At 48.5% G+C, this 24,385-nt stretch overlaps 4 protein-coding genes across 10 annotated transcripts; 2 read left to right on the top strand and 2 right to left on the bottom strand.

The window, feature by feature from the left end:
- Positions 1 to 980: 980 nt before the first annotated feature.
- CD2BP2 (CD2 cytoplasmic tail binding protein 2) lies at positions 981 to 6,515 on the bottom strand. Of its 4 annotated transcripts, none has more exons than XM_012542869.3 (7): positions 6,416 to 6,515; positions 5,588 to 5,890; positions 5,336 to 5,471; positions 4,931 to 5,088; positions 4,352 to 4,772; positions 3,913 to 4,019; positions 981 to 3,794 (listed from the first exon to the last, which is right to left on the bottom strand). In XM_012542869.3, exons 2-7 carry the CDS (start codon positions 5,720 to 5,722, stop codon positions 3,684 to 3,686), a joined length of 1,068 nt encoding a protein of 355 aa, XP_012398323.1. In that variant the 5' UTR covers positions 5,723 to 5,890; positions 6,416 to 6,515; the 3' UTR covers positions 981 to 3,683. The 4 variants fall into 4 exon arrangements, with proteins under 4 accessions (XP_012398323.1, XP_003761631.1, XP_012398324.1 ...); XM_003761583.4 differs by having other exon boundaries at positions 5,651 to 5,890; XM_012542870.3 differs by having other exon boundaries at positions 5,588 to 5,761; positions 6,416 to 6,509.
- A 50-nt stretch (positions 6,516 to 6,565) lies between these two features.
- On the top strand, positions 6,566 to 8,307 carry LOC100931818 (sesquipedalian-1). Its single transcript, XM_012542871.3, has 2 exons — positions 6,566 to 7,182; positions 7,565 to 8,307. The coding sequence occupies exon 2, from the start codon at positions 7,576 to 7,578 to the stop codon at positions 8,152 to 8,154; it is 579 nt and encodes a 192-aa protein (XP_012398325.1). The 5' UTR covers positions 6,566 to 7,182; positions 7,565 to 7,575; the 3' UTR covers positions 8,155 to 8,307.
- A 100-nt stretch (positions 8,308 to 8,407) lies between these two features.
- Positions 8,408 to 16,057, bottom strand: TBC1D10B (TBC1 domain family member 10B). Its single transcript, XM_003761601.4, has 9 exons — positions 14,626 to 16,057; positions 13,409 to 13,508; positions 12,851 to 12,958; positions 12,572 to 12,678; positions 11,656 to 11,770; positions 11,374 to 11,439; positions 11,069 to 11,258; positions 10,357 to 10,511; positions 8,408 to 10,243 (listed from the first exon to the last, which is right to left on the bottom strand). Exons 1-9 carry the CDS (start codon positions 15,858 to 15,860, stop codon positions 9,635 to 9,637), a joined length of 2,685 nt encoding a protein of 894 aa, XP_003761649.3. The 5' UTR covers positions 15,861 to 16,057; the 3' UTR covers positions 8,408 to 9,634.
- A 205-nt stretch (positions 16,058 to 16,262) lies between these two features.
- Positions 16,263 to 23,383, top strand: MYLPF (myosin light chain, phosphorylatable, fast skeletal muscle). 4 transcript variants are annotated; one of them, XM_031940312.1, is made up of 8 exons: positions 16,263 to 16,355; positions 19,580 to 19,623; positions 21,444 to 21,536; positions 21,953 to 22,028; positions 22,469 to 22,573; positions 22,709 to 22,787; positions 22,988 to 23,036; positions 23,167 to 23,383. In XM_031940312.1, exons 2-8 carry the CDS (start codon positions 19,621 to 19,623, stop codon positions 23,269 to 23,271), a joined length of 510 nt encoding a protein of 169 aa, XP_031796172.1. In that variant the 5' UTR covers positions 16,263 to 16,355; positions 19,580 to 19,620; the 3' UTR covers positions 23,272 to 23,383. The 4 variants fall into 4 exon arrangements, with proteins under 4 accessions (XP_031796172.1, XP_031796180.1, XP_031796163.1 ...); XM_031940320.1 differs by lacking the exon at positions 16,263 to 16,355 and adding an exon at positions 16,383 to 16,564; XM_031940303.1 differs by lacking the exon at positions 16,263 to 16,355 and adding an exon at positions 16,383 to 16,680.
- Positions 23,384 to 24,385: the final 1,002 nt, after the last annotated feature.

The following is a 24,385-nucleotide window of genomic DNA, read 5'->3' as shown; positions in this document are numbered from 1 at the left end:
AATTCTGATGGCCGTGGTTGTCTTCACAATGAGTTGATCCAAACTGGTTCCAATTGTTCAGTAATGAAGAGAGCCAACTACACCCAGAGAGAGGACTATGGGAACTGAGTGTGGACCACAACACAGCATTTTCACTCTATGTTGTTTGCTTGCATTTTTGTTTTCCTTCTCAAGTTTTTTTTTTTTTCTTTCTAGATCCGATTGTTCTTGTGCACAAGATAATTTGTATACATATATTGGATTTAACATATTTAACATGCATTGGACTAACTGCCATGGGGGGGGGGAGGAAGGGAAAATATGAAACAGGTTTTGCAAAGGTCAATGTTGAAAAATTAAAACTACTCATGAATATATTTCATAAATAAAAAGCTCTAATAACATTTTTAAAATTAATTTTACTTTCTTATTTTAAAAAAATGTTATATAACATAGCTTACTGAAAAGGAGAATACTTCATAAAATTATGGTGTTATAGAAAACAAAAGACATCGTTAAAAAAAACATTTTTTAAAGTTAACTTAGCAAGGATAGGCTTTTTTTTCTTGCAGGCAATTGGGGTTAAATGATTTGTCCAGGGTCTCACAGCTGGTGTTAAGTGTCTGAAGCCAATTTGAACTCAGGTCCTCCTGACTTCTGGGCTGGTGCTTTATCCACTAGGCCATCTAACTGCCCCAACTCATTTTTTAAAATCTTTGTATTTCTAATACTTAGCATAGGGTAGGCCTGTTGGTTACCTGAAGATTTCAATGTTGGGAAAATACAGCTATAAAAAATAGCAAAAACTCTGAAAGCACAATTCCAAAGGAGTTGTGAAAAGCTAAGGTTAGCTAGGTTTTTAACAGCCTCATACATCTTGCCCAATAAACAATATTTTGTTTAAATATTTTCTCTAGTGTACTATTAAATAAATAAAAACAATGCCTCCTCAACTCTTACCATTATCCCTATCCCAAACCTTCATTTTTTTTCCCCATCAGAACACTGTGTTTAAGTCCAAAGTCTGAACCTGAGGCCCTAAGGTACTTATTGTTGTTTGTCCTTCATTCTTGAAGATGATCATAAAATCAGGGAGATGCCATGACATGAAATGAACTGAATTTTTAAATGAGGGCTACACAAAATCACCAGCTTCATTTTTTCCTCCAGAGCCATTCTGAGTCTGGTGGCAAGATATAAATCAGGATAACTAGAAATGTCCCTGGATAGTGAGACACTCTGGTGTTTTTAAGTTAAAGTCTTTAACAGATTTCAGTTTGATTGAAGCAACACCTAATCAGTAATTACAATTAAATAAGAAAGACATAAAAAAAGAGAAAAGAAGGAAAAGAGCTGTACTGCCAATTGCCAGTGCCAGTTAGGTCATCAGTGGAGCCATTCCTACTCCTACTCACAAAGGTTTTTTTTGTCTTTAGTTCTTGAAGAGGACCATGGGAGTCCAATGGGAGCAGAACACTTATAACAACTTTATATATGGAGGTGAATGTGAGGAAATACTGCAAAGAGGTCCTTTAAAAAGTGGAATAAATGAAACAAAAATAAATAAAAAATAGAGGAAAGTACCAACAATGGTGAAATTTCAGGCATCATCAGAGATGATCAGAAACTTTTTTTTTGGAGGGGTAAATACAGAGTAGTGTTGATGATAACCTTTCCAGCTTATCAATCTTGGAATCATCATGTACCACTTGCCACTCACTCTCCACCCCAACATTCAATTGATTTTAAGGTTTTGTCAGCCTTTCCACATTGATCCATATTTCTAGCTCAGGCTTCCATGCCCTTTCACCTTTATAGAAATAGCCTCCAAATTGGTTTCCTTGCTTCCGGATCTCTCCCCTCACCAATTAACACCCTTCTACTCCCATAGAGCTATCAAAGTAATCTTCCTAAAGACATCGTAGATTATGTTTTTCATTCCTGTTTGTGATGCTACAATGGTTCTCTATTCTTTATTAGATAAAGCAAACCCCTCTATCCAACATTTTGGCCCCAGACTAACCTTCCATACTCACTATTCCTATTTGCCATTCCCCAAACATAATCCGTCTTACACTTGCACACCTAGGACATTCTCGTGCTTGCTTCTAACTTCTGGAACCCTACTGTTTATGGCTGAGCTCAGGTACCAACTCCTCATCCTTCCCAATTACACTGTATAGAAAGTGTATTTATTTGTGTAATGTTGTATCCCCCAGAAGAATGTAAGCTCTTTTAAGGCAAAGACTGCTTGCTTCACTTCATGTTAGCTGACTGAATGCAACCTACTGGGCTAGCTCAGGACTTCTTAAACTTTTTTCCATTCATAACTTGAGAAATTCATTTATTTGCCTCAGAAATTTTTATAAAACCCCAGGTATATAGGTATATAAAATAGACATACAAATTAAACATTTACTAATAATAAATTATAATTTCATGACTCCCACGTTCCATTAAACTACCCCATATGGGGTTTAAGAAGTTTTGGGCTAGCTGACCGGCGATATAATTGAGGCTTTATTACAGTTGGAGGTGAAAACGAAGAGGAGGCAGGAGTTTGCACCCCACCATTTTCAGAAAGCAGGAGGCCCTTAATCAGAAGGGGACCACCATTTTCTGGCCAAGGGAGGAGGAGGATGAGGTAGACTGACTGGAAGCATTAAGTCCAACTCTGGAAGACTTACAAGAATAACCCTCAGGCAAACCCTTTCCCTGCTCCGCATGCTTTTTTAAAAATTTATAAAAGGAGGAAACTGGACTGGTTTAGGTCATTGAAGTCTCTTTCAATCTAACATTCAATATCCTAAGGTTCTTCCCTCCCCGTTTTCCCCTTCCATCTGCCCCAATCTTCCATATCTGACCCAAATTAGAAAATGGAAAAAAAAAAATTTCCTTGACAAAGCATCTTAAAGTGTTACAATAAGTCACATTTCTCAAGCACTTTAAGGTTTACAAAGTGCATTCCTCACAACAACCCTGTGAGGTAGGTAGTATGATTATCCCCATTTTATGATTAAAAAAAAAAAAATGAGGCTCAGGGAAGAAACTTGATAGAATTAGGCAGATCTATAGCTGACAGTTTAAGATTCAAACCCCAAGTATCCTGACTCAAGCTCAGGACTCTCATGGGATCCTTTAACATGGTACTAAATCCAGGTTCACAATGTGGACACAGACCCAGAGAAGAGGAAGTTGTCATATACATATATATATATATATGCTCATGATCACACACTGGTCAGTAGCAAAGTCAGAATAGAAGTCCAGGGATTTTTCTGAATGGAGAGCCCTTGTAAGGATCATTCCTTTGATCTTATGGGAAGCCTGATCTGGGGTAGTAAGGAAGTGAGAAGGGAAAAGGGGAAGGAAGGCCTAGCACAGACCAGGATATTGTAATTTAGGAACAGAAGTCCATCCTGAACAATTTGAGGCAGCAATACCTCTCGAGGATGAAGAGCAAAGGGGAATCAGGCTCTTGGTGCAACTACGTCCACTCCCTTCCCTCCACATTGGACAGCCCTTTTACACAACTAGAGATTTTTATTGAGACAGGATATGGCCCCCCAACTCTGGTGCCATCCTCCCCACCCCATTTAAGGTCCATAGAATCTCCAGACTAAACCCAGGGCCTCCTCCTGAAGGCATAGCCTGGAAAATGCTTTCCCCAGCCCTCTTCCCCTACCCCAAAAATAAAAACAGGTTCAGAAATAAAGACCAAAATCTATACGTTTGGAGTTGTAGAATTGGCCTTCAGGGGGATCCAACTTCCGACAATAAACACCATCTGGAAAATAGCCTTCATCTGCCCAGGTCTAGGGAGAAAGGAAAGAAGAGAGCTGAGTAGGGATATTGGTGGTCAATATCTCTAATACAGGGAAGAGGAATTAGGGGGAGAGGTGGGTAAAGTCTGGGTGGGGAGAGAATTCTTACCTGCATCTGGGCACTGGTGAAGGGCCCATAGAGCTCTGCATCATTTGTGTTTTCCCATTTGTATTCCCACATCACATCAGCCAAGCCATCTCCCATGGCAGCTGCTTCTAGAAAGACAACCAGAGAAAGCCTTCTCAGGTACATTGCCCCGTTCCCTGAGCCCAAGTACATTCTACCCCACCTGTTTTCTCCCTACACATAATCTATCCCTGTCTCCCCTTATAATTCCCATCACACTTCATCCCCCCATACAAACTCAAATCCCATCTATCCACAGGTCCCACACTTTTTCCATTTAGCTCTGCCTCACACACCCCCACACACATGGTTCCCACATCATTAGAGTTTTCAGTCTTTTTCTGATATCTTGTCAGATTCTATAACCTTCCAACTCCATTTCCCTGAAAGCAATCTACAATTCCAAGTCTTCAACCCTCACCTCCTCCTTGGGCTGGGGTTGGGGTCTCTAGCTCCCCCTCCCCAACCTCTTCAGCAAACATGTCCAGAACAGGACGAGGTGCTGTGTCTGGAAGCCCGGGTGTGGGGCCCCCCAGCGCTTTCAGCCTCACAGCTAGCCGTTCCCTGGTTTCCTGGTACACTCCGTGGTTACCCCGGGCAACCATCTGGTCAGCCAACCCTGAGAGCCGGTCTAATCGTTGTGGGGAATTTGGCCGCTGGGGTCCATTACCACCCTTCCTGGCACCTAGCCGCCTGAGTGCCCCAGCAACTGTCTCCCCTGGCAACAACATCTCCAAGAGACCCTCTAAGAGGGCTTGAGGGCCCAGTGGTGTCTGGCCAGGACTGTCTTCCTCCGATTCTGAGGCAGGGGGCTGGCCTGGAGGGCGCTCCCGGATCTTCACCTAAGATAAGATAGGACAGGTCATTATACTGCTCCCTAGCCCCAGTCCCCACTCCAGGCACCCCCGTCTCTCTGTTGGTCCCTAACTCATTTCACAAATGAAGCATATATATATAGCACTCAGCCAGGACCTAAGTCTTCTGGCCTAGGGGCTCTAACCCAGTCTATGTTGTCCAGCCAGCTGTCCCGGATCTGGGCATCCCGGTGCAGAAAGTAGTTGCCATCTGAATCAAAGTGGCCCTCTTCCATTTCTTCCTGTAAGTTGAAGGGTGTGATGCGCACACCACCCTCACTTGGGAGTGTGGCCGCCTCCTGACCTGGATGAACAGATACCCAGAATTGGGCAAGAAAAAGGGAAGCAACACTTAGATCCTACTTAATATATTATCCTCCAGCCTTCCCCCACTACATCTTGACACAATACTAGGCACCGGCCAAAACTTAATAAATGTTTATTGAAAATATCCTCTGGGAAGACTCTACCTTGGGCTTTCAAGAGTCAAGCCTGAGGCTGAGAAGGATGTGAGGAGAAGAGTATAGAGCCCTTAGGCGCCATGGCCTCACCTTCCACATCTTCTGAAGCTAGGATGACATACTTGCTAGAACCATCCTCATCCTCATCTTCTTCATCACTGTCCAAAGAATGCTTGCCTTTAAACCGGCTCCCAGGACCCCCTGCTCCTGTCACAGGATCCACCAGCTACAGGCAGAAAACAGGGTTAGATGCAGCAGCCCCAAATGCAATTTAGTCCAGTGCAGTTCGGTCCCTTCCAAGCCCGCTCCCTTGGGAACTCGGGCATTGCAGCCCTGCCCCACCTTCTTTTTGGAGGGATCCTCTCCATCCTGTGTCCTGGAAACCCGCGCCTCTGACGCCCTCACCTTCTTTTTGGGGAGATCCTCTCCGTCCTCGTCAGCTCCCACATCCCGGAAGGTCACTCTCCGCTTGGGCATGGTGGGCCTTGCAGGGCAGGATCAGGTCCTTGCCAGGAGCTGACCAAAAAGGAGCCCCAGGGTCAGGGAGCCCTAAAACAGCGGGATGGGCTGAATGGGGCTGGGGAGCTCAGAATCCACTTTCCCACTTCCAGGGCACTATTCCTCAGACCCGGGGAGAGTTAGTCTCTGTGAGCAAATAAGGAAAGGGAGAGGAGGAGGTCAGAGCGCGCATCCGAGTGCTGGGAGCTAGCTGCCCTGGCTCTGGCGGGGGCGGGGAGAGGAAGGGGCCGGGACCGGAGCTCCTTTGACTTGGGAGATGGGGGAGGGGAGAGGGCGCCAGTAAGGCCCCACCGCCGCTGCTCGGCGGGGAGTCCCTGCCCCGACATCGGGGGCCCGCATCCTTCCCCAGAAGATGTGCGTCTTCTTCCGCTGGGGGCGACAGAGGGCAGCGGTCTCGAGCCGGCGAGCCCCCTAGGCCGCGCACACTCGCCACCCTGCCACCCCACTTCCAACCCGAGGGCCCTTCCAGGATTCGGGGCCCAGTGTCGGGAGCCCCGCTCCTCAATACACCTCTACCCCAAACCCGCCTCAACTCCCCGTCCATCCCGTACAAGCGCCCCCGCCCCTTCTTCCTCCCCTTAATATGGAAATGCGCAGGGAGTCGATGGAACCCCGCGGAATTCGGGGCTCACTCCGCGTGCGCGCCCTCACCTGGGGCTCCGGGGAGGGGAGAGGAGGTGAGGGGAGGAGGGGGCGGGGAGGGGGGAAAAGAACGCTATCGCCGAGGCTACATCCAGGGAGTCAACCGGAAGAGATTCAGAAACTACCCGGAAGTACTTCTCTCGCTTCGGAAGACTGTCGGGAAAGAGGGCGGAAATAAGCACCTAGAAACCATGTGGTTGACATCATTCTCCGTGGGCGAAGGGACAGACTGTAGTGAGGGCGGAAGTTGCGACAAACTGGTCGGAAGTAGCTTCTCTTCCTTCTAAATACATTGGGCTGGAGAAGGATTGAGGGCGGATATCTTGTGTGCCGCGAAGGGACGCAACAAAAGGAATGGGGCACAAATGGGAATGCCAGCGAGAAAAGCGCATACCCCATTGCCCTTGCCTAAGCTTGAATCAGAAAGCAAAGGGGTCTCAGGGTTCCGCTCTTCCTTCTGCAAAACCACCAGCCTCTCTCCCTTTCCAGCTTTCTTGTGAGGAAAGGAACATTTTTCAACTTTGTCACTTTAAGGAAAACCTAGGGGAAATCCCATTCTCTAACCACTTCCAGTTTCCCCTGAAAATCTAGCGCCCTCTAGGACCCAGGAGGAAGTCTTTTTGTACTTGGGCCTGGCCTGGGGCCGGTCCCCGGGAGGATTTCCTGGTTTCTGGGGTGGGGCGTGAGCCACCAAGAGATAGGGAAACGGCCGCCCCGCCCCTGCACCTGTTCCCACCGTCCCAGCCTGGAGGGATCCTCCAGCCCCCTGCTCTCAGGTAGGCCCAGACGTCCTAGGCCAGGTCGCACCGGCTTCCTTTGCAGCTGCATCCCATAACACTGCAGCCTCGGGTGCCCAGTGCTCCCCCGCCGAAGTGCCCTGCCAGGGCTCGGTTTTCCACTGACTACCTTGTTCCCTCACACCTCAAGCACTGGGGGTACCAAAAACAAGTCGGGACCTTCAGAGAGTTACTATGACGTTAAAACTAAACTGTCGTGTAATTGGGATATATTTCCATGAAGGCAGGGACAGCCTTCTTCCCCAGAGTAACCCCGGGCAGTACCGTACACAGCCGGCACTCAAATCTGTATCCCTGCTTCACCAACCCCACGATTCCTCCCTCCCCCCACACCTTCCTTGAACCCATGGTCCCTTCTCAGGTTTAGCTACCATGAAACTGCACCGGAAACCTGTGCTCAGCTACCTTCGGGGAACAGGGGACCGGGCCCCAGATCAGGAAGGAATTTTGCTGAAGAAGGGGACCCGCAATCCCAGCTACCAACGCCGCTGGTTTATCCTGCGTGGAAATCTCCTCTACTACCTGGAGCACCAAGGGGATCGGAGTCCCCTGGGCCTCATTTTGTTGGACAACTGCCGGGTGGAGCCCCGAGCCAGTACCAGTGGGCTCTACGCTTTTACCATCCTGGCCTCCGCAGAAGGTGGCCGGTGCTACAAACTGGCAGCAGAGACCAAGAAGGATTTCGATAATTGGCTTCAAGCCTTGGTTTGGGCAGGATGGAGCCAGCTGTGGGAGCTCCTGCAGCCCTTACAGGAGCAGTATCAAAGAGCGTGCCGAGAGGCTGGAGTGGAGCCCCGATCCCCACCACAGGAAGAGCTATTTCTGAGCCTCCCCTGCTCTCCAGCTCCCTCTGGCTTCCCGGAGTTGCACCAACGCTTTGGGGAAGAGATTCAGGCACTTGCCAGGTCCAGGGCCGCCAGGAGGCAAGTGGACCTCACAGAATTTGGGTGAAGGAGGAACCAGAATCCTGGGTTTGGGAGAGAGAATGATATGGCAGGTGTAGAGCTCTCTTAAGGGACATCTGGGACTGACAGTTGTTTTGGGACAAAACAAAGGGGGTTCACACAGCCTGGAAACACACTTCAATAAAAGTCCCAAAGCTAAGCACTTGTCTGATCAGTGTCTATTGTACACCCATCCCATTCCATCCTTGTGTCCCAATCTCCAAAAAAAAAAAAAAAAATAACCAAGCGAGAGTCAAGTATAGGGCAGGACAGTAGATTTGTTCTTTCCTGGTTCCACAAAGCTCTGTACAGTTGTGGGGGAAGGGGGACAATACAATAGGGAAAGTGAGGGGGCAGAAAGAGAATGTAAACATGAGGGCCCCCCCACCCCCTTAGAGAACAGAGAGGATGCCCAACCCAAAGGGGAGCAAGAGGTTCAAGGAACAAAAGAGGGGGAGAGAATGGGGAAGACTTGATCATGGAAAAAATTAGAAAGGGCCCGAGAAGGATGAGACAGGTGTGTGAGACTGGTAGATGTAGTGGAAAAGAGTACATGAGGAAAAGCAGCTAGAAATGGGACTGAAAGGCAAGCAGTCTAGCTGAGGGATCCTTCCTGCTGCAGGTCAACTCCCCTTAAATTAACCAACCAGTGAACAGAGCAAGAGAGGAAGTGGAGATAGAACCCCCCCAGGGTCCTGTGTACATAATTACAATGCAGAGACATCAGATATATATATTATATATATATTCATATATATATATAATATAGAGAGGCCCCTCCGCTTCCTAGTCTGGCACAGAGGGGAGATGTAGGGAGATGGTTAAGGCTTAAGGGAAGAGGAGAGGCTCACACAGCTTTCTCCTTGTGGAAGTGGGAAGCTGAACCACCAAAAGTGAAAATTTAAAAATAGCTAAGGCCCATCTTCAAAAATCCACTCATGCTGGAAGATATGAAGAGGTTAGTTCAGCAAGAGGGGGGAAAGGAGAAATCAATTGTTCCTGGGGAAAGAACAACTTTAGTTAGGTAAAGGAGAAACTTGTGGAGTCAGGAAAAGAAGAACACTGGTTGAGTAGAATAGGGAAAGGGGGAGAGGGACTTGGGGCTCACTCCACATTGTCTCATGAAATGCTGCTAATATTTGGGGTTTCAAGCCCACTAGAAAGGGCTGGCTTGGGGAAAGGGCCCAGCAACAGCTGAGGAAATTATCGGGCCAGCTCCAGTTCATGGAACAAGGCCCGCCGAGAGATCTGGGAAAACAGCACTAGCTCCTTCTGCTCCTGTTGAGATGTGGCCGCTTATAGCAAGATGGGGAGAAATACAGCCTTCTCTAGGAGAGAATATCACTGACCAAGTAGAATGAAAGGAGACTTATGGCTGGCTCCCTGGGTCTGAAAGGTCAAGGGAGTGAAGAGGGCAGGTAATGAAGTTCATCTCGGTGAAGGGAAGCCAGTACCCCTACCAGCCCCAGCATGGAAGGGAGAGAAGGTTAGAAGTAAGCGTCCTGTCGTGCCCCGGCTGCTGAGTTCCCATCTCCTCCATCTTGTGGGGGTGGAGAACCATCAGCCTTCCGTCGAAGGGACATCTTTCGTCCTTGAGCCTTCTTCTCTTGTTTCTGCCTCTCCTTTTCCCTTTCCTTTTCCTGTTTCTGTCTCTCCTTCTCCTGTTTCTGTCTCTCCTTTTCCTGCTTCTGAAGCTCCTTCTCCTGCTTCTGCCTCTCCTTCTCTTGTCGCTTGCTCTCCTTTATCGGTCCCAGAGGTGTGCTGTTTCCAGTTGGTGAGGGCAGAGAGGGATGAAGCCCTTCAGCTGTGACCACAGGGCCTGGGGCAGGGCCAGCACTGGCTCTTCGAACAGGAGGTGGTGGGGAGGAAGAAGCTCCACCCCTGGAGGCACGACTTTTGAGGCCTGGAAGGCTGAGGAGGCTAGATGATGGGCCAAGGGGGGGCTGCTGTCGTCTTCGCTCCTCGTGGATTGCCCTTGAGCCATGGAGTCTCCTGGATGGTCGGTACTGCAGCTCTCCCCGGGTCTCTCTCCACTTCTTTAGCTGAGCTGCATTTTCACGCTCTATCAGGGCTTCTGTCACAGGGAGGTTTGTTACCTAAAAGAAGAAGAGTAGGGCATGAGACACAAGAGTCTCAGGAAGAGTGGACTCAGGCAGCTGACTCCAGGAAATAAAGAGAGCGCTGGGAAAATAGAGCAAGAGATGCCCACCTCATGCACGAGGAATTCTTCCTGCATGCACTGCTGAGGCAAGTTCCTCAGTTGCTCCATGGTTTCATACATTCCCTGGCAGGATCGAAGCTTCTCTACAGAACCCAGCGTGTGCCGAAGAAGCACCAGAGCCACCCTGAAGATGATCTTGACTCCTGAGGAAAGATTAGATGTTGGAGGTTAGGAGAGGATAGAGGAGGCTGGTGAAGACCTAGCTGATTCAAAAGCTCTTACTCCTTTTAAAATAGCAAGGCCTAGGTGACACTCTCCAAATATGGGAAGATGATGGCCTTGTTAGCAATGGAAACTACTGTGCTCTGAAGGGAACTGTTCAACTTAACCCAGGGACAGTCTGTAGTTCTCTCAGTGGTAGCTGGGCCAAGGGCATCTATCAAATGATCAGGATTATGAAGGGAGTGGTACCAATATCAGCCAACTAACAGGAAGAGGAAACTAAGAGAAACCTATTCAATATGGAGGTGTACCCACTCTCAAGGTTCACCCTATCTTTTAGAGCTGGTATGCTATGATGAGATTAGAAAACTCTTGAAACCACTTTGATAAAAGGAATCAGTGATGACAGTACATGACATTAAGTAGCTGGCTCCTCTGTGAGAGAGTTTTGCCTTCTGACAGGAGCAGATGGAACAGTAATAAGACAGAAGTCCCAAAAAGGAAACTTGAGTAAGAATTATATGGCTAAAAGTGCTACCTTCACAGAAGAACATGTCCCAGACACGGAGAACTGAGGCCCAAGGCAAAGTACGAGCAAAGATACACATGAACCACTCAGTCATGTAAAGTACAGGATCAATGCGCTGGCGCCGAAGGTGTCGGTGAGCTAGAGGGGAAGCTCTCCGAAGAAGCGCAAAGAAGATCTCCCCATCCAGCTGGATGGCCTCCTAAATAGTGAGCAGAAACAGCAAAGTGAACATCCCTCTGACCTCTTCTCTCCTCACTTCTCCCTTCCAGCTGGCCTTGCTTCCACACCCTTTCTGAAGCCAAAATGTCACTTACCAGCCCAGCACTGTAGTAGCCAGGAAGGTATTTGTCACAAATCTGTACCAAGCACCAAAAGGCTTGCTGCAAAGGAAAACAGGAATGAATGTGTGAGTAATGAAGAGCACAACTGAACACTCCCCATTCCCATTTGATTGAGAGCCCTGTGGTCACTCCCATTCTTTCCACCCAGGGTTTCTGGAGAGGTCCAGTCAGCTCTCTGAACCCAAGCAAAGTATTATAGGAGACTGTAGCTCCCCCCATTGTCCAACCCTAGATCCCTTATCCCTGCTCTCTGACCTCAGCAGGCATATGCATAAGCAGCACAGCTGCCACAGGGGCCTGGGCTTGGCAGTAACCCTCATCAGGCCGATAGATGGTGTAGGCCTTCAAGATTCGATAGAGGTCTTGCTGCCTGCAGGCATGGGAAAGGGAAGAAGGTTACCATGGTAACTGGAATTCAATGGTTCTGGAGGACATCTGTTCAGACTGCCCCAAACCTCCTAAGAAATTGCCTACAGCACGTGCCACTCTAGCCCTTCTTCTCAGCTCAAATCTGTGCCACACATCCACAGCTACCAGATTAATCTTCTAACATGTAGCTATAATTGTGTCATTCCCACCCACCCACCTACTCAAAAACCTTCAATGACTTCTTCCCACTGCTCACAAAATAAAAAAAAAGTCCAAATTCCTCTGTCTGGTTCTCAAGCCACAACCTATCTTCCAGCTTTGTGTGCTTTCCCCCTCCTTCAGGTACTTCAACCAAACTAAACTTTGTACAACATATCAAAACGTCTAGTTTTTTCCTTTCTGCTCTTTGGCTTGAATTGTTCCTACTATAGATAAAAGGAATTTAAATTTATAAAAGAAACCAAATCCCTACTACAAGGAATGCCTTCCCCCTTCTCTACCAATCAGAATTCTGCCTATTTTTTGGCGCTCAACTCAAATGCTCTTCTAAGATTTTTTTTCTTAATTTTCTAGCCAGAAGTTCGTCAGCAGTCTGTATCTTTCTTGTGGCACTTAATCACACTCTAATCTTTAATTTGTTTGTCTTTCCTCCATACTAGACTATGTGCAGAAACCAATCATATTTTCCATCTTTGCCTTCTGCATAACACTGAACAAAAGAGCTCTTGAGCTATGTCATAATTTTTGCTGAATGTACTCTGTCCAAGATCTTTTTTGACTGTCATCCACCCCTAAATCTTACCCATGACCCCCTCGGGCAGCAAACATCTCATGAAAGGGGAATTGTCGATGCAAGTCCTTCTCAATGACATCCAGCCATTTAGGGTCTCCAGGGGCCCGCTCCAGCTCCTTCAATGAAATGGAAGAAGTTATATCTCTATGCAGCAATCCCCGCCACCCAACGCACATTCAAGGGAAAGCTCTCTATATTCTTCTTCCAACCCTTGGTAGTAGAAGAGTCTTGACTTGATCAGAACATTTCAAAATAAATATTCTCCTGACAACTAGCTGCCATCCATACCTCAAATTTACCAGGGTTCTGATCTAGGAGTTCCTTGCTGTTGGACAGGAACTGCCAGGCTTTGGCTCTAAGAGATGAGGGGATGCCCTTCCGGCATCGAAGCTTCACCTGGCAGAAAGGAGACATGGGTGGGAAAGATGACATACATGAGAACAGACTTTTATTCAGCCTAAATAAACCCAGATGCTCCATCATCAGATTGATCATCCCCTCAGGACTCATCAAAAAATCTAGTTTCCAGCTCTCAGCAGGGCTGGCCCTCAGGTTATCCCAATGTCAGGTAAAATAAAAGCATTTGTGCCTCAGGTTTATATATTTAAGATATGTCATTTTCATTCCCCCAACACACAGCACAATATATTATCCAATCTGCTAGGCTAATCCTATTCTTGTACATAATTTTCCCTCAAAGATTTCTAGATGTTTTTTATTTTCTCCCACCCTCCTTATTACTAGGAAGGTTTAAGGGCAGAGAAATGGGAAGGAATAGGAAGGTTGTAGGCCTATAGAGGAGAAGGGGGTATCAAACTTTGACCTTGCTCTCCCCATTTAAAGTACCTTCTGAAATCGACGAGATAACCACTTATCCCAGTTACTGAACATGTCCAGCCATTTTAGTTCCCGCTGACGGGCCACATCAACAGGGACAGAACTTTCCCTGGGGGAGAAAGGAAAAGGAGTTCAACTGATGTCACACCAACCATAAGTTTCTCCATCCTTTCTTCAGTAAACCCTCAAACTTCTCCCTTTCAAATCTCCTCAGATTCCACAACTTCCCATTTTTAAACCCTAATCTTTAGGTGTTAGACCATTATATCCATGATGACCTAGCCCAGGGGAATGGAGGCATCAGGGGTCATTCCATTATGTGGTAGGAAGGGGAACAAGGATGACCAGGATCCAGAGAGAGGGAAGGAAGGAGTCATAGCAGTCACACCCCACACCTTGGGAGGGAGTGACTCAGGCCATAAGAGGCAAGGGAACTAGGAAAAAGGGCAGGGCCTGGAGAGATGAGGAAATGGAGAGGCACTCTTACCCCTTTCTCCTGTGAAAACCTAGAAGTCCCTGCTCCCTCACTCAAAAAAGTTTCATTCAACGTTCACCTTCTCCTAAATCACATTCCATCCCTTTATACTTCTTATGCCATCCCACTTCAAGACAGGAAGGAAGTAAAGAACATGGAATTGGTTCCATCAAGCCTGGCCCCACCCTTCAGGTTAAAATCAGGAATCCCTGGTCACCTAAATTACACTAAAGGCATTGTGACTTCCTTGCCTGAATAAAAATAATCTCCATCACAGCTTGTAATCCAACTAAATTTCTAATACTAGTCTTAACTGGCTATTTAACCCTTGGACCAATAAGAACTGGTTCCCTACCTGTGGCCAGATTTCAATATTAGAGAATCATAGACTATCAGAACTGGAAGAGGCCTTAGAAACCTATTGCAATCCCTCTTTTTACAGATGAGACAAAACTCAAAGACTACTGAATGCCTTGTCAAGTTAGGAGCAGAAATGAAACTAGAATTCAGATGATCCAATTTGGAGACCCAGTACTTTCTACCCCACCATGCTTCACCACACACTACTGATCAATGATCAGTCTAATTGAACTAAACTTCCTTTTGAAGTTGTTTTGAATTAAACTTAATACTGTCTAAGACTGAATTCCAAATAGGCGGAACTATGGAAAGGACAGGATTTATAAATGTCATCTCTTCTGAAGGGCCCTTTCTCCCCATACCATACTCCCGCGGGGTCCCCAGTACTCACAGGCTTCCAGAGTACTGGCTGCCCCCCAGGAATCCGTATTTGTCTGTCTTGCGAAGGGCAAGCCCATTGATTTCCGAGTCTGAGCCCATGGAGCTCACATCATCTGCCAAGGACTCCAAGGTCCCTGACATGAGGCTCACAGAGTCCAGGTAGCTCAGGCTGTCTGGGGCCTGTCCCCGAGGTCCTTGAATTCCAGGACCTAAGCTAGACATGGAGCCCAGGTCCTGGGAACCTTCAGCTGGCTCAGGGGCTGGGGTCACAGTTACCATGGCGACTGGAGTCTCACAGACCGCAAGAGACTCTGTTCCTGTCCCCAGTGGCACCTCAGCGTCTGGGCCTGCCACTGCCACTGTTTCACCTGTTGCCACTGTCCCTGTAGCAGCTAGCCCATCTGTCGTCAGTCCTGCCGTTACAATAGTAGCTGGTCCAGTTGTTCCTGAAGCTACCACCACTCCTGGTTTGGGTGCAACAGGCGGTTTGGCCGTCACCGCACCAGAAGCTGCTACAACAGGCACAGGAGCTGCATCCTCTGCTGTCCCGGACACAGGTGCTCCTGAGAGGGCCGAGTCGGCTAATCCAGTGTCCTGGTCCAGTCTCGATGCTGCCAGCACTTCCGATGTAGTCACTCTCGCTGAGCTGGGGACCAGGGAGCCGCCTCCGAGGGCTGTCTGCGAGTGCGCCGAGGTTGCTGTTGCTGCCTCCCTCCCCATCTCGGGGGTCGCAGCACTGATGGGCAACGCTGTTCCTCCTGCCATCACCGTTCCTGGGGCCGCCGGCCTGCCATGAGGTTCAGAGGCTGCCCCCGGCCCAGGCTCTGTCCTTGGGATTCCAGTGGTGCTGGGGCCGTCTGTCCTCATCTCCCTGGTGGGTTTGGGGTCAGGATCCGGCCCCAAGGCCGGAGCTGCAGCCACAGCTTCCAGAGTCAGCACCACCACCGTGCTGCCACCGGTCCCTGGGCCACCAGCCGGCCCCGGTGACCCTGCAGGGGCTGGGGGAGGCGGCGGCCGGCTCCCGGGGATGCCAGGCGGGGGCCTGGGGCTGCCGGACACCCAGGCCGGCCGGGCCTCCCCGGGGGCCACCAGAGTGACTGGAGAGGAGGTGGCTGTGGTCACTGGGGGCCCCGGTGCCACCACCAGCACAGGCCCAGCCCGGGAGCCCCGAGGTGGTGGGGAGGGGGCCACTGAGGCGCCATGGCGGCGTGGGGGGGCCACCAAGGGCGCCGGGCCTGTCTCCATGGTGACGGCCCCGCTCCGAGGTGCTCCTCACATCCCCCTCCCCGGAGGCTGGGCCTGGGGGAGGAGCCACCCCACCCACCGGGAGGGAAAGAGGGAGGGAGGGAGGGAGGGAGGGGGCAGAGGGTGAAGGGCGCGGCCTAGCCAGATGGCGGGCGCCCGAGCAGGAGTGAGAGGGAGGGGGAGGGAGGGAGGGGAGGGGGAGGAGGGGGCCACACAGGGCTGGCGCCTCGCTGGGGTCCGGCTCGCGCCCGCTCACCCTTGCTCGCGCGCTCACTCTCTCCCCCCTTTAGGCTGGCGGCCGTCTTCACGCCTGCGCACAATATCGTGAGCTGGGCGGAGCGCTCTCCACCCCCCCCCAACTAGTGCTCCAGTCAAACTACTAGCGCCTGCGTGAAGTGTAATCCCGCCCACCTCACCTTCCCTAAGTCTGCCTTCAAGGGGATCCTAACCAATCCATTGAAGACGGAGAGTGTTACTTCTACCAATCAGGGGAAAGTAGGTGGGATCCCGGGGAAGAGGAAGAGGAGGCTGTGAAGCCAAAGCTTTAGAAACCAACCAAAATGGGAGACAAAGCGGAAGAAGGCGGGTTGAAGAAAGTAGCCAATTAAAAAAAAGGGTGTTGGCAACGGTTGGCCAATAAAAAAAGTTAGCGAGAGTTTGACCGCGGAAGGATAAAGGAAGGGGTGGAGTTTGAAGGGGAAAAGGTAGGTGCCAGAGTTTCCGAGCTATCAGGGAGAAAAGGAGCCGGGTGAACCAATGAGAAAGGAATAGTAGGACCGAAATTGACAGATGTGACGTCATGTGTGGGCGGTGACTGACGGCAAGTATAATCAATAGAAAGCTTTAAAGATACGAGGTCCTCCCGAGAAGCCGACCAGAGAATGACCGCTAGTGGGCGGGCTAAGTGTAGGAGGGATTTCCCTTTTTCAGCCAATGAATGCGTGCTCTGAAGCCAGGGGCAGAGGAGAGAAACTGACAACTGTGACAACCAATGGCTCTTTCCGGCAGGTCCCGCGGCCGCCAGCGGGAGTGGTGGCCGAGGGGGCGGGCGGTGACAGTCCGTGGCGGGTGGCGTGAGGCGTGAGGCGAGAGCGCCCGGCCGGTGACAGTCGGGGACGGCTCAGGAGAACGTCCCGCCGCCTCCTTTCGCCCTCCTCCCTTCCCTCGGCCATCCCTGCCTCCCTCTGCGCCCTTCGTCCCCTGGGAACGCTCTGCACACAGTGGGAGCTTCAAACGTGTCCCCTGAGGGAATGAATCTCTAGCCCGGAACATTCCCCCTCTAGAAATCCAAGTCCGTCCCTCCTGGCCGTGTGGGTCGTCTCCGGCGCTCAGCGCGGTTCCAGGCCGCTTAATAAGCGATCTTTGTCTCGATTTGATCCTCACCTCCCCCGGGCCCTTCTCCCTAATCGCAATCACTCTGCTTCGAGCCCCTTCTCCCTGAGTCCCGCTTATCCAAGGCGGTCGGCTTTCCAGTCCTCTCAGCATTTCTTACCTTCCCCACCCGACTTTCCCGGACCCCTCACACTTCCCCCCCCAGTAATCCCGTTCTCCCAGCCCTCAAACCCCATTCTGAGATCCTCCGGAGCGACTCAATGCCTTGAGCTTTCTCTAAAGTATCTCATTTTTTTATCCAGGACCCAGAGCATCAAGCGCCCCTAGATTTCAGGTCCTCCTGGAGTTCCTCCATGAGCACTCTGGGAGCCCGTTTTGCACCTAGAACGCCAGTGTCCGCAATTGGCACGCTACCCAGAACTCAAGCGTCCAGTTCCCTGTCTGTTCAGTCTCCTCGCCTTTCCTTGCAGTTCCCCCTAATCTCTCCCTGAGATGAGCTCCTTTTTTCTGGAACTCGCGTCCAACCTGGGAAATTCAATGTTCCTTTGATTTCTTTCTGAGTCTCCATTCTGCCAGAAGCCCGGAGCCCTGCTTTTTAGATACCATAAAGACAGAACTATAGACCCCAGGAATGATTTGTCTCTGCTCTCCCCACCCATGGGCTAAGTACCCTCTCCCCATCTCTCTGGGTCCCACTTGACCATATAAGGTTCTTCAGCAGTGGGGCCCTGGGGTCAGGGGATAGGGTGGGAGGGGAGGGTTAGTTAGGAGGCCAGCAGGGGGGCAGCTGGTGCTAAGTTTAGGTAGCTCCTTCCCCCCCTCCCATCAGAGACAACAGGTGGACTATCCCCAGTGCCCAGAAAGGAAAATGTCTTGGAGGCACTTGGCGTGGTACAGGGGGAGGGGCATTCTCAGAGGCAAGGAGCATTCCCCAGAATGGCAAGTTCTTGCAGAAGAGACAAGCTTTTTAGGGTCCCCTAAACTGCTGGGCCCTCATTATGTTCTCAGGTTCTGTGTCATCCCCCTAAATGTTCTCTTTCATTAGCCATTCATCTTTTTGGTCCTTGGCCACACAGTGTCTGATTTTTTTTCTTGGGGGTGGGAGTGGGGTCACTATATCCTTGCTTTCAGGTCTCCTTTCCCCTACCTAAGAGAGAACAACTTTTTCAAATTATTTGTCAGAACAGCTTTGAACATTCTCTTGCTCACAAACTTTCAGAAAATCCCTGTGACCCATAGGATCAAGTCTGAACCAGCCTATTACTCAAGGCCCTCTAGGCCTAACTTCCTTTCCTAGCCTAACTATTCACAATTTCCTGAAGAAAGGGAAGGGATTAAGCATTTATTAATTACCTACCATGTGTCAAATGCTTTACAAATGTCTTCCCATTTGTTCCTCAAAAAACACCCTGAGAGGTAGATAACTATTATTATCCCTACTTTACATATGAGGAAAACTGAAGTTCAGAGAGGTTAAGTGATTTGTCCTGAGTTACACAGCTAGTGTCCAAGGCCAAATTTGAACTCAGTTCTTCCTGCCCCCAAATCCCGGGACTATCCACTATGGCACTAGGAATCTTCACATGTTCAGATTTGGCATGTTTCCTAATATTGGTCTCCCAGTTTGCAATGCTTTTTCCTGACCCTTCTAATTTTTATCTATCTGTCAAAGCCCAGATTAAATCCCATTTCCTCTATGGAGAATTCTTAGATTACCCAGTCCTGCAATGATTTTTTTTCTTCCTTTATATTTCAACTTCGTTTATTGTTGGGAACACACATGTGGTACCTAGCATAACATCCTGGTATTGTTAGCTCATCCTTATTATGAAAATGTTTTACTTCCCGGTGGACTCCTTAAGAAAGGGACTGTATCTTATTCCTTTTCATATCTCCTTTACCTCCCAGGAAGCCAATGACCTCCCTGATTTCTCATTCCTTCCTCAGTCTAGTCCCCCAGAACCTTTATGCTTCTGGGGGAGAAAAAAACATCCCATCCTAACTTTATCTGCCACACCCCCTATTCTGCCTCTCCCCCCCCCCCACCCCTACAACTGGTACACTCGTCTTTCACGAAGACCCATGCCTGAGTTAGAACCAACCCTAAGATCTCCCTCCATCTCCAGTTGCTTCCCTCCCCCTCACTTCTCCAAGAAAGGAGAAGCCTGTGAGCTGGAGCTATTTCGGTATCTTGGGTAGCCATCTGTTCCCCCCCCCTTCATCCCTCCCCCACATTGGCCCCTGGCTCCTTTTCTATCCAGCCCCTCCCTTTCCCAACTCTAAGACTCGGCTAAGGTTACCCTGGTATGTTAAAGGCTCCCCAGGGTGGGGTATATAACCCCAGAGGAATTGTCCAAACCTTGTCACTCTGCTCCGATTCCTTCCAGCGTCCCACCAGAGCCGTCACCCAACCCCATAGAGAGAAGATATGGTAAGTGACATCTCTTACCCCTTCCCCACCCTAAGACCTCCAGACACAGCTCCCCAACTCTATTAAATTAAGGACAACTTCTCTGTGGAAGAACAGGAACATTTTTTGAAGAAGTGAGAGCTAAAAAGATGGTTCTGTGGAGATCAAGGGAGAAAAGTTTAACCTCCTAGAAAAAGATGTAACAAAGAGAGGAATGTCCCTAACATGATGAAGTATCAAACAGTTAAAGGTAGAAAAAACCTTTAAGATCACCTAATCCAACCCTTTCACTTTACTGATAGAGAAACTGATGCTCAGAGAGTCATAGTGTGACTTGCTTAAAGTTGAATAGTGAGTGAACAACAGAGCAGGCAATTAAAATTGATAAAACATCCCCTACTAATCTACTCCCACTTCCATCCTCACCCACCCCATCCAAAAAGACAAAGAAATCTACTCAAATAATATTACATTGAAAATATATTCTAGTAAAACTCTCAGTGTTCCCTCAAGAATAGATGTATTTAAAGGTATTCCAGTAACTGTCTTCGTAACATTTAGAAGAAATTCCTACCTCACTCCCCCCCTCTAATATTACCTTAAGATTGGAGGATCATAGAGCTATAAATAGCAGGATAGTGTTTGCTTTAAGACATCAGAATCTGCCAACTTGACCTGCCAACGTTGAGTCAGAGAAGTTGACCTCTTCCAAGTCTAACTTCTAAGATCAGAAAAAAACCCCATCAGCATTACTGCAAGATAGGGATACCAGATGTGATTGGCAATTCCCTCTCATCTCCACCTCCACCTTCACTTTTGTAAGAAAATCCAGTTCCTTCAGAGTTATTCTAGGAACAAAGACCTTAGTCAAACGTTACTCCAGGCGACTGTCATGAAATCTTCACTACACTTCCCCTACCCACAGACACACACACAAAACCAGAAGAATCCACAGCCTAGGTAGTGAAATAATAGGGTTTAAGGGATTCTAAATAGACCATCTAGTCTCAGTGTCTGTTATTTTCCCCAGGGAAAATAATTTGCTCGAGGTCATAAAGCTAGTGGAAGAGGTCCCTGAAGTACAGCTCTAATCCTATTCTCTTCCTCCTCTCAAATCTTCAGAATACAGTCTTGTATTAGAGCATACTGGAATGGCAGAAACATTCTTATGATACCTTGATAACAAAGAATTAGGCTAATAACCATGGTCTGAGTTTTTTGGAGATAACTGAGCCTTTCTCCCCATCATCTATCTTGATCTGGTCCTACACCAGCCAGATTCACAGAGTCAGCTTTTAGTCAAGAACAGATAATTGATCACTCTTTCTGTCCAACTAAAGGGAAAGAGTTCTGTCTCTATGAGAAAAGAAAAGTTAGAAAGAGAAAGGAACAAAAAAGAGACAAAGAAGAGAGAGAGAGAGAGAGAGAGAGAGAGAGAATGAGAGAGAGAGAGAGAAAGGGGGGAGGAGGGAGAGACAGAGACAGAGATAGAGAGAAGAGGAGAGTGAGGAAATTTGTCCCAGGCACAGGTTTGAGTAACCCTATTTTCCTGCCAGTAATATGTTCCTTACAGATCTCCTGGCCCCATCACCACCACCATCTTTACTACTATCACGCTATCACTTTGGGGGTACAATAGAGGCCATAAATAATCAAGGGGTGAGGCACTCAGTCATTCTGCTCAGATCCCCACAAGCTCACTCCTGCACCGAGGACTTTAGCTTTCTTCCCTTCCCTTCTACTCTATAGTCACTGATTCTCCAGTGATTTTTCACTAAGCTTGCTAGCCTGCAGGTCCCAGGCATCTAACCTTTTTGTCTTCCCATCTCCTCTCCCCTCAGGCACCCAAAAAGGCCAAGAGAAGGGCAGCAGAGGGTGGCAGCTCCAATGTCTTCTCCATGTTTGACCAAACACAAATCCAAGAGTTTAAGGAGGTAAGGAGGAGGGGAGTGGGCACTGAGAATAAGGGGGATGAGGGGAAGTGATAAAACAGTGAGACGGCCTGGTGGCAGGCTACCTCATGAAGCCAGGTGTCCTGGGCCCCCAGCTGTCAATCAACATGATTTCCTCCAACTCTGAGTTCTTCTCCCCCCTTTCTTCCCCCCCCCCCGCCCCTCCCTGGAATGTGCACCTGTCCCAGAATAGGGATAGAGATGAAGGAAAGGAAAGGGAGATGGAGAATTCCTTGGTCCCCAGGGGCTAACTTAGCAGGGGGACAGCTGGGCTGAGGTGGGGGGAGGAAGGGAACAGAGAATGAAGCGGGGAGCTGCTGAGTCCTAGGAATGAAGGAAAATGGTAGAACCCCCCAGATTCTCTTTTCCTCTTCTTCAACAATCTCCTTGCTTCCTAGGCCTTCACTGTCATTGACCAAAACCGAGATGGCATCATTGACAAGGAAGACCTAAGGGACACCTTTGCAGCTATGGGTAAGACTGCTTCTGTCCCTTGGTCCTTGAGTCCTGATCATATAAACACAAAAAAACCAAGCCTCTTAGCCTTCTCTATCTTAGTCTCTGGTAGCCACTGTTGTCTGTCAGACTTGACTTAGCTCCTCTGTCTCAGCTTCTCATAGAGTCCAAGTTAGTAGGAATATTAGTTAAAGTTGGAAGGAACATTATCACAGAGTCCAATCTCCCCATTTTCCAGAGAAGACAAAGGCGCAGAAAGGTGATTTGCCCAACATTACACAACCATTTCTTGGCAATGGTGGGACCCATGCCTGGGTCATTGTATTCATTCCTGGACCTTCCCAGAATCCTATTGTCTAGCTTATTTGTCCTACCAGCTTCCTCCCTACACACCCTATTAGCCAGCCTTTCTCAGGAGCACAATTTGAAAACCATCCCCTTCCCCATCTCCCCCATAGGCCGACTGAATGTGAAGAATGAGGAACTGGATGCCATGATGAAGGAGGCCAGTGGACCCATCAACTTCACTGTCTTTTTGACCATGTTTGGAGAGAAATTAAAAGGTGGGTTTAATTGTCTTGGGTAAACATACTACCCCTTTTACCTAATTCTCTTTGGGGCTCCAGGACTCTCCCCCGAGAAATACACTCTTGTCCCCAAAACATGGGAACTTAGCTTCCAGCTTTCCCTGTCTCCAGGTGCTGATCCAGAAGATGTGATCACTGGAGCCTTCAAAGTTCTGGACCCAGAGGGCAAGGGATCCATCAAGAAGCAGTTGTGAGTAGAGGCTTATTGGTCTGTTCATGGGCAGCTTTCTCCCTATCTCTAAGGTCCCATGCTCTCCTTCATTCCCTGCTCCATGTTTCTAGGCCCAGATTTTTCCATCTATAATTTTTTTTTATTTTTTGGGTAAGGAGATAGCCACTGTTATCCAAAATAAACTGATTTGTTCCCTATAACTTGTCTTTTCTCTCCAGTCTGGAAGAACTGCTCACCACCCAGTGTGACCGATTCTCTCAGGAGGAGGTAAGTTTTTTGGAAGAAGAAAATTGAGGAAAAGAAAGAGGGAAAGCTTTTCCATTTAGATGAGGAGAGAGAAGAAGGAGGTTCCTATGGAAGATGACTTCCTCAATCACTTGTTTTGTCCCTATCCCAGATCAAGAACATGTGGGCAGCCTTCCCCCCAGATGTAGGTGGCAACGTGGACTACAAGAATATCTGCTATGTCATCACTCATGGAGATGCCAAGGACCAGGAGTAGAGACCTCCAGAGCCTCAATCTCCCTTCTTTGGTCCCCTGGAATGGGGAGCATTGAGCTCCTCTGGATCTGAATCCTTTTATCCCCCAAATAAAGATAAACTTGTGTTTCTTATTAATGGCCCCCAATATATTTCTGTGTAGGGGGTTCAGGGGAAGAGAGGGAATCTTTGTTTTTACCTGAAATTAGGGAATCTGGTGAACAGGGGATTAGGACTGAAAAAGTTCCTCTGGAAAGCTGCTAATGCAGGAAAATCTGGGTAAAAAGTTTTTTGTGTGAAGCCTCTAGTTGGATTCCATGAGAGGGCAGATCTGGAACCTAGGGTGATAAGAAGGAGAACTCAAATCAAGTCAAAGACTCCTGACTCCTCTTCCATATTTTCATACCTTGGGGTACTTTTAATTTTGATCAAATGAAGAACATTTTGGAACAAAAAGGAATGCAAAGGGCAGTGAGTAGGAAAGGAGGGAAGATTTGCCGGCATTCATAAGATGATAAGATGGAAGGAACCTTAGAAATTTAAAAGTACAACCTCTCTCATTTAATAGGGAAACTGAGGCACAGAGAAGTTAATGACTTGCTCAGAGTCACAAACAAGTGTCCAGTTTCTGATTCACCATACAAAGCCACTACCAATGATTTAAGACCATACAAAGAAAGTCTCTTTCCATTTCTGGATCTCAATGGTTTCATTGCTAGAATGAGAGAGCTGGACTTGAGGACTTTTATTATATTGTCCTACTCTAAGATCCTACAACCTTATGAGCATATCTAAAAAGTTATATTTGTGGGAGAAGTATATGTATAGGGGCATTTTGCAGGGGAATGTGTATGGTGTATATCTTTCAAATATCTGGGAGGAGTCCATCTGCACACACACATACACACATGAGAGATGGAGAGTACAGAATGTGAGAAGGGGAGTGATATGTTTATGAGGAAGAAGGAGGGCATATTGATGGGAAGGATGGGTAGCATGGGGAGGGGGAGGATCTGCAGGATGTTGCATCAGGGACAATCTGCTGCTAGCGCAGGCTAACCCAGGGATGGATTGATACCAGGATTCAGTCTGGTTTGGGGGTGGGGCCCAGTACTGCCTTTCCCAGCTCCTCCCTC

Source organism: Sarcophilus harrisii, chromosome 1 (assembly GCF_902635505.1).
Source record: "Sarcophilus harrisii chromosome 1, mSarHar1.11, whole genome shotgun sequence".
Lineage (NCBI taxonomy): Eukaryota > Metazoa > Chordata > Mammalia > Dasyuromorphia > Dasyuridae > Sarcophilus > Sarcophilus harrisii.
The sequence above is the reverse complement of the archived record's forward strand: the minus strand, read 5'-3'. Positions and strand labels throughout refer to the sequence as shown.